At 34.3% G+C, this 9720-nt stretch overlaps 1 protein-coding gene across 1 annotated transcript in view; it reads left to right on the plus strand.

The window, feature by feature from the left end:
- Window positions 1-1832: 1832 nt before the first annotated feature.
- LOC111088563 (platelet-activating factor acetylhydrolase-like) overlaps window positions 1833-9720 on the plus strand; it is a 33982-nt gene continuing 26094 nt past the window's right edge. The window contains exon 1 of the mRNA XM_022399083.1: window positions 1833-2003. Coding sequence (XP_022254791.1) covers window positions 1833-2003 — 171 coding nt within the window. The remainder of the gene's footprint in view (window positions 2004-9720) is intronic.

Here is a 9720-nt window from a genome sequence, read left to right on the forward strand (position 1 = left end):
AAACAAACGAAAAATCAAGGAATCCATCTTAATTGAACAAAACAACCCTACCCTAAACCAACACCGTGGGGGGCCAAAATATTTCTTCTAAGTTTTGCAACAGTATCCGATCATGTGAACTCTTTGTTCAATACTATATATATATATATATATATATATATATATGTGTGTCAGTGTAAACTACTTGTACCTGATGATGACAAAACCTTGTCGAAACGTTGTACATTTGCTGTTATCTTAAACTTATATTAAAGTTTTTCTTCTTTACCTATTCAAGCCGTCTCCAAGCATTACTATTTGTATTAATTGTTATTGTAAATTGTGTTGTTGTGTGTATATTAAAACGTATTTGTGTTAAATACGAAAACGGTGTGTATCAATCTTGTTTGCAAATATCGTAAATTGACTAATGTATCGGCATATATTTAAATACTCAATCCAAAGCACAATTTAATTACTAAATTTAAATTATCATTCAACTCGGCTTCTAACCATTTGAAATTTTAATATGTAACATTAATAAATGGAATAACTCCATGGTTCTGTAAATTTTCCGCCTTAGTTAATTAATGAAGTTATTTAGATGGTTAAGTCCCTCCCTACTGGGCCCGGCACGGCCAGGTGGCTAGGGCGCTCGATTCGTAATTTGAGGGTCGCGGATTCGAATACCCATCACACCAAACATGTTCCCCCTTCCAGCCATGGGGCGTTATAACGTGACGGTCAATCCAACTATTCGTTGGTAAAATAGTAGCCCAAGAGTTGGCGGTGGGTGGTGATGACTAGCTGCCTTCCCTATAGTCTGTCACTGCTAAATTACGCTCGGCTAGCGCATATAGCTCTCGTGTAGCTTTGCGCGAAATTCAAAACAAACAAAGAAATCCTCCCTATTTAGCATAATCGCTGGATCAAATCCCTCCCGAGCTCAATTTGCGTTTCTTACGAAAACGCTTAATTTCTATTAGCATGCATGAATATCTATAGTTGTTTTTGGAGATTTCAGATTTCCTAAACTATTTGCAGCATAAAGTGAAATAGGCTGAAGTTAGGCTATCGTCTTTCTTCTTACTGAAGGTTTCTCTTTAGGAAATAGTTTATGAAGAGTAAGGATTGAAGTTGTAAGAAGTTTAGTTTGTTTGTTTACCTAATCGACACCTTACACACACACAGTTAATCAAATGGCTACATCAGAGACTCCTATAGTTTAAGTATAGTTGTAATTTCGAACTATGGGCCAAAGGGGTGGCAATCAATCCGACTGCACCCTCCACCTGAAGTGGCTACTCCTAACCGAATAGCGGTTAAGATGAAAGTGAGAAGCAAATTTTTTGCAGCACCACCTATCGAACCCATGACCATCAAATCTCCAGTTCGATATGTTAGCCACTAGGCCACGTATGATACCCTTAAGAAGCTTAGAAACAAATCATTAATTACTTACAAGTCATTCAACTTGTATTCTCCTAAGCATTTCATGCAGAATAAGGACACGTTTCGAGCTGCCGTACTTTCAAAGGAAGTCCAGCTATATATATATCTATATATATAAACACGCATACACGAGACAGCGCGAAATAGAAATGAGGGTAGATTACTAATTCACTTCCGACTTCTTCAGTTGATCTATAAGCATTTGGGACTCCTGAAGGAGTGAGATTGAAATCAACTTGTCGAACTTTTAACTGGATCGTGGCAGTGAGAGTGAAAACTGAAGTATTCAAGACATGTGGAATTTGACACCTTTTATCACAGTAACGTAACGAATGTAACATAACCACTGTTGACTGACAGGGTTGAGCTTGATATCATCGAAGCAACAAGCACAAAATATTATGCGGAAAAAGAGAAAGTTCTTCAAGTTCAGACTGCGGCACAATAACCGATGGCATATTCCATTACCCACCGGACCTTTTACGGTAGGCTGCACGGACATTATGACAGGTTCTTCCAAGTTCGGTGTATTCGTTCGATTATTTTATCCTGCAGCTGAAAATGATATCTTGGTAAGGTTGATTAGTAAAAATATTAAATATCAACTGTCTCGAAGATAACGCAAGTATTAGACTACAAATACTTTTGTGTGACTTAGTTAAAAAGTTATACACATAAAAAAACATTCAACTTTCTCAATATATGTATATAGCTAGTGCACTATCCTTATTTCTAATGTATAACTAAATATGCTATCCTAGTATATGGTTATATTTCTGTTCATTTGTTGTTGTTTTTCTTTCGCCTGTCTATCTGTATGCTAGCAACAGAATAATAGAAGAAAGTTACTTACATGGTATTAAAGCCTTAAAAGTCAACTTGTTAATAGGAAAATTATGAACGTTACGTTATTCAATACCTCGCCCCACCCTTCATCTAGATCAGTTTAGCATAGTAGAATTTGAGAATGTTGACTGATAAGTAATATATATCTATATACTTTGTGTGTGTGAATACATTCATTTCTTTAGGAAACACCAAAATACAACTTTTTTATAATGACAAAAATAGAGTAATTATATTTTATATTCGGAGACAGTTCGAAGTTAAAAACACACACAAATTTGGTGAATGTACTTCTTTCGAATTTGACGCAAATCTGTTACAAAACCAGTGAAGAAATTAATCGAATTTTAACATAGAGTAAAAACTTGTAATGAAAATATTTAATTTTACCTAAGGTATAAAATATTGTGTTAAATTACTCTTTAAATCAGTAGAAAATAAAAAAAAGAACTTGCAGAATGTGTGTCTAATCTCCGTTTCAGCAATGGCCGTCCAAATAGACAAATAAGTCAATCTTTACAAACGACAAAGAGTTTCAATTATTTATATATGTACATCCTGAAAAGTTTAATTGTTACCCGTTCTCACGTTTCTTGGGTAGCTCTGGTTTTGTTTTAAAACTACTGCTGTCAGTCGTCGAAATCCTTACAAAACGTAAAAATTTTTTCTGTGCTTGTGAGCTCACTCTAAAAGTTTTGAATATGTTATTGACATTGTTTGTTTTTTGTTTGTTCGTTTGTTTAAAGTTAAGGACAAAGCTACACAATGGGCTATCTGTGCTCTGCCTACCACGGGTATCGAAACCCGGTTTCTAGCGTTGTAAGTCAGCAGACATACCGCTGTGCTACCGGGGGGCTTGACATTGTTATTGCAGCGCGAAGTATCGATGAAGCCCACATACAAATGTGTGTTATTCTGTCCTGTTCACGAACCTTATTTTACAACATTTTGTTGATAGATAATTAGATGACGTCTCAGTATCATGGGACTGCGCGAGCATTATTCTGTATGAAAGAAACTATGAATATTCTAATTTATCCATTACGAAACATAATGTTGAATAATTGCTAACAAATAGCGATGCTTCTTTTTAAATAATTTACATCGTTTTTACAGTTAACAACGAACTCGCCTATACAAACACTTGTTGATACAATAGTTTCTTTCGTATATGCACGTGTTGATACAATAGTGTCTTTTGTATATGCACCTGTTGATACAATAGTCTCCTATATATATCACCTCTTCTCTAACCACAATTGATCAGAGTGTATGAGTTTCAGAACTGATTCATGTATAGATAACAGTAATCAGCCTTTCTATATAGTTTGGTAAAACGATCTGTATTGACTCTTCTGAGAGGTTGTGTTTCAAATAACCTACCAGTACATATGATCTAATAAGTTAAAATCCAATGAATTAAAATTTGCAAGATATTTATTGGGTTTGTATTTAAAAGTTATACATTTCCCATTTCCAGTCACAAACAATACGTCTACCTGTCACATCTCATTTGATTTACTAGACTTTGATGTAACTTGGAAGATTTTATAGAGAACTTAAACACTAAGACGTAAACGTTTGAGTAGAGGTTTTTCTTTCAATAAATTAAGCACGGTATTTTTTCTCTATTCTATGGTAAATACAAATTTTTGCTTATTTTTCCCCCTTACATTCAGGCGAAGAATATAACCTGATTGAGATGAGGTGTGGTCTCCACAGGTGTGCCCTTATGGAATACCTGCCATCACTTTCTCGTCCTGTACATACTCCAACATGAACATAAGCATTTACCTCTTCACTTATCATTTTATTCAACTTCACCAAAAGTTATGCTGGTTCAATTGTATAACTGTATTGACTATGTATAGATCACATAATTAACACAGTAGGAAATAAATAGCTTTCTTTAACCTGACCTTACACACTCTTATACAAGAATTCACCACACTACAGAGATTTAAAACTGTTATGAAGTTAGGTTTGTTTGAAATTTCGCTCAGAGTTACAGGAGGCTTATCTATGCTAGCCGTCCCTAATTTAGCAGTGAAAGACTAGAAGGAAGGCAGCTAGTCATCATCACCCACCGCCAACTCTTGGGCTACTATTTTACCAAAGAATAGTGGGATTGACCGTCGCATTATAACGCTCCCATAACTGAAAGGGCGAGCTTGTTTGGTGGGATGGAGATTCGAACCCGCGACCCTCAGATTACGAGTCAAGCACCCAAACCACTTGGCCATGCTGGGCCTTATGAAGTTTGGTGTAACATTGGTTGGAGAGGACAGACATGAGAAAACGGCCAGCTATAGTAAGTTTCTAAGGGATTAGGAGATTACAGTACTCTAAGCTATTAGAAAATGATTGAAGTGAGCAGTCTACTTTCTTGTTCAGTCGATATGGAGATTACAAGACCCCTTATGGTTATGAAACTTTATACTCCGATATACGGGGATCAGGTAGAAGATCAAAATGAAAGGGGCCTGTTTGGCATGGATTTGAGAAAGGAATATAAAAGTAAAGAGCTGAACGAAAAGAAAAAAATCGGGAGATGTGAGAGAGAACGTATAAACCAAGAGCAGTGAAGAGAGAACATAATATGTTGCCAGTAAGAAACAAAACCTCGATCTAAATATATGTGTATATTTATTAGAGTGATAAACATCATTTGTTATGTTTACATTGGTATCAGTCAATTTCTGACAGGAATAAGTACACTCTAAATAAAGTGGATGGACATAAAAAGGGGGAAGTGCACGTATACCACAATAATAACAAAGTGGTGTCAAAATGATCTTAACAAAATTATATCTGTTACTTCCAACTTACCTCAAATTCTGTATTGACGTCTCTTAAATTATACTTCCGATTTAATTAAAGAACTTGACACTTTTTGTTTGTTCCTTCTATAAACCTCACCTCACTTAAAGTCTGGCCATTGGGTAGAATGACATAGAGATAACTAGACCTCATACGGTAATGGACATATATTCACATAGACTGTGCTATTGTTCTGTGAACATTTAAGTAGAACTTGCTACATACTAAATAAGACGTAAATTTATTTGCATTTCCGTAATTTATAATAATTTACAGGATTGAATTTATATAATATAGTTACTTATGATATTATCTAACTTAATATAAATATCTTATTAAAGAGTAATAACTACATTGCACAAATGTGATAGGCATTGTGTTATGTTATACATATGACAATTCTGCTTCAGAGCTTCATAATATCACTAAGCAGACCCAAACGAGGTACCCAACCCATGAACTAAAACAGAGTGGTCATAGAAAAAATTTTTAGTTTCTATATAGTGGATAACTCACTCAGTTTTTATTCAGATTTCATCTAGAACTCATTCAGGCATCACATTTAATGCAATTCTCTCTCCAGACATTAAAGAAAAGTGCGATACTTCGTTCAATGAGCACATATTGCTGTTCTAAACTTTCTATCATCTTATATCCAGTCTCTTCCTTCAGTTCAGTCAGGTAAGAAACTCAGTTTTCACTCATCATATTTTTCTTGCTGTTTCTCAGGTTACTGTAGCCAATATTCAAGGCAATTTAGTATATCTGGAAATACCAAAAAGCCAGCATGTTTCAATCGTCTTTTCTGCAACACTAAGTTTCTTACCTGTTGTAATGGTTTTCAAACGAGTCCCAGAACTCGAGCGCTTTCGAATTCACTATTCTTCTTGAGAAGAATAAAAGGTTATGTTTAATGAGTGTAATGAAATATATAGTCACGGATGTCAACGTCACTTAAACCTGATGTTCAATATGAATTAGTCTTGAGAAAGAGCCAATCATAACCTCGAGTTGTTGGTGTCAGGTTTAGTTTGTGCCAAAAAGGTGTGTACAGCACATAATAGTTATATGAAATGTTAACCTAACTTTATAAAGATAAAAATAAAATAATGGCGAAAGGTGGTGGGAAATAGAAAAAAATGATAATGTGACACAATATATAGGAAATAATACCAATATAGAGAAATTAAAGAATGAATAATACTAAGAATGTAAAGTAAGTTTAATTATGAATTTAGTTTTGAAAATATTTTCAAGACATACGAAGGTCAACAATCCCGGGATCAATGTTCATGCCATTTGGCGTTACAGTATTTAATAGTGTTACCCAGTATGCTTCTTTAATTTCCCTGTTACTGTTAGATGTAAAAATTGTCTCTACACCCGTCAGTTTAATTCCTTCAAGAGAGAGTCAAGGTATGTTAAAGTGTTTTACGACCGGAAATTCTTTGATTGTTGATTTGTGGTAATTAAAACGTTCCCGTATAATTGTTTTAGGTTGATCTTCATATTGGAAGTTCACTTTCGGCACTGGATTAAATAAATAACATTTTTTTGTAGAGCAGGTTATTGGTTTAGTGATTTTAAACTGCTTTTAGTTGTCTTTATCGGATAATTTGTCCGTTTCCCGCATTAATTTACAGGTTTGGCATTGCTTGCTGTTGCAAGGATTACTTCCATATGGTGCCGACTTAAAGTTGACTTTAGCGTGAACTAAGTGTGAATGCAAAGTTATATTTCTGCTGAAAGAAAGACAGGAACTTTTGTAAAAATGGATTTTAGTCGATCATTAAACTGAAGGAGGTGAAAGTGTTTTTTTTTTATTCTTAATATCTGGGGTGGATTTTTTTAGTTTTGGGTGATAGGCAATAACCAGTGGAACTGAAGGAGGTAAAGGTGTTTTTTTTTAGTATCCGGGTTAGGTTTCTTAGTTTGGAGTGATAATCAGGTAATAACCAGTGGAACACGAGATGAATTTGTTTTAGGTATTTGTTTCAAGACAGATTCACGTGGTATATTGCTAGATTTGTCAAGTTGTTGGGTAATAGTGTTTTGTTTATAACCTCTTTCAGTCATAGTTAGTATCGAAGAATTAATCTGACGGTCATAGTTCTTACTATCAGACCATATCTTCTTTAGTCAGAGTTTCTTACCTGTTGTCATTCGGCGATACCAATGACAACATCATTATCATGCCTACAAAAATAAACTATGAGATTTACACGATAAATGAACAAGGAATTTACGCGTTTAGTAATATTTTTATATTAACGCAGATAATTACTGAATGGTATAAAAATCTTCAATATTCAAGCCACACACTCGCTTTAAAGCCAAAATCATATTTTAAAAGAAGCGACTCCAACGCTGTGAATGTTCAGTTTCTACAAAAAAATGTGGATTAAAATTATTCATTTCTGGATTCTAGCAACCACAGTGGAGAAGCTTATAATATTTAACATATATAACTTGAAAATAGGTAAACGCTGCTGTTTAAGGCTCACTTACGGCATAGTACTAGAAATTAGAGAAGAAACGAAGACAGTATATATAATTAGAATAATTAGACACGTAATGTTTTGACTGTGTTTACGTAAAACACATTTACATAAAATACACACATTTCGTTACTATCACGGTTTTTGTATTAAGTTTTTGTCTGTTTTCTTTAATAAAGTCCAGTGAACTCTTTAGGAGGATTTTTGAGGTAGAATTTTGTACATGAATAAGTATGCGAAACGAATGTTAACTGAAATCGCTGTAAGCTAAAATAAAAGGCCTTGTATTGATTTGTAAGATATACTTATTTACTATATATTTGAATGTGATGTATTTAGTGCCAATAAAGCCACAAATAATTGGTAACTATAGTTAATATTCTTCGTTTCTCAAAACAATAAAGGTTGTTTAAGGCGAGGTAACAATAAATACATGTTCCCATCAATATCAACAGATCAACGGTTTTTATGTACAGTCGCAATTATATAATAACTTCGTATTATTTGTTTTAAGTACATGCGTGTGGGCGTATGACGTGTGTGCTGGAGAAAGGCCCGCGGTTTCTACATTTGGCTATATATTTCAATGCCCGGCATGGCCAGGTGGTTAGGGCACTCGACTCGCAATCTGAGGGTCGTGTGTTCGAATCCCTGTCACACCAAACATGCTCGCCCTTTCAGCCGTGGGGGCGTTATAATGTGACGGTCAATCCCACTATTCGTTGGTAAAAGAGTAGCCCAAGAGTTGGCGGTGGGTGGTGATGACTAGCTGCCTTCCCTATAGTCTTACACTGCTAAATTAGGGACGGCTAGCGCAGATAGCCCTAGTGTAGCTTTGCGCAAAATTAAAAAAAATATATATATTTTAATAAAACTAATAACGATAATAATAATAAATAATACAGTATATTCTGTGTATTTTCTTTATCAAATGAATCATTTCTCTTAAAACAGTAATTCCCACACACTTGAGGAGTAATACATCTTACTAACTATGGTGATGAACAATGTTCTGTTGTAATGCGACCGCAGGAGATAACCTCCTGCCCTCATGAAATTACTTCCTCAATAAGTAGGTCTCTTTTTTTCACCTCCTACTATTATTAGTTAAAACACTCTCTACATTTTGTTACAGTATATACCTTCTTATAATATATACCAATACTATTCCAATACCAAAACATGTCACGCAACAGGTGGCCTAACAAGCTGTACAAAAAGTAGGACAGAAGTAATCGGAAGTGAAAGATGAGCTTGAACGAGGAAGGTTTTGACGTTTGTTGTTTATGTTACAGATAAATCTGTCTTGGTTGAAATCTTAAAGTATGTTAATATGTCGCAGTCACTGACATTGCTAATGTTGAGCCCAATCAGTTTCTGGGTCATTAAAGATTTATACCTTTGGCAGCGAAAAACAGCAATCAAAATTTTATTGTTCATTCACTTTGTTTTGTTTTTATTTAGCAAATGCTTTGGGATGGAAACGTAAAATGTCACTGTTAGTAAGTATTACATGTAAGAAATCATAACATGTAAATAACTATTTGTTTATTGTTAACGCAAAGCTACATAATGGGCTATCTGTGTTGTGTCCACCACGATTATTGAAAGCCAATTTTTTAAAGTTAGAAGTCTTTAGATTTACCGCTGAGCCACTAGAGGACACCTGTAAACAAAAGAAAAAGTAAAATAAAAAACTCGAAATAGTTTTATTTTTCTTTCTTTCTTATCTTCGATTTTATGTTATCTATTTCTGTACTTCCTTCGAATAATATTTTGTTTCCCTGTAGATAATATGCCGTTAAAGAAAAGTAATTTCAAACTACAGAATTATTACATTGCTCATGAAAAGTAAAACATTTTTATTAATATGTTATACTTTTAAGTGTTTTCCGATGGTTCAGTGGTAAATCTGAAGACTTCAAATCTATAAAATTGGCTTTCAATATTCGTGGTGGTCCAGTGGCAAGCTTGAATGATAATTTTGTTAAAATTTGGGGTTCGATCCCTGTGGTGGGATAGAACAACCTAAGTAACTTAAAGCAATCAGTGTATATATATATATATATATATATATATGCAGCTTATAAACAGACCAATTCATTAATATATAAGATAAATACAA

The sequence above is a fragment of the Limulus polyphemus genome, unplaced genomic scaffold, assembly GCF_000517525.1.
Source record: "Limulus polyphemus unplaced genomic scaffold, Limulus_polyphemus-2.1.2 Scaffold3, whole genome shotgun sequence".
In the NCBI taxonomy this organism is placed as follows: domain Eukaryota; kingdom Metazoa; phylum Arthropoda; class Merostomata; order Xiphosura; family Limulidae; genus Limulus; species Limulus polyphemus.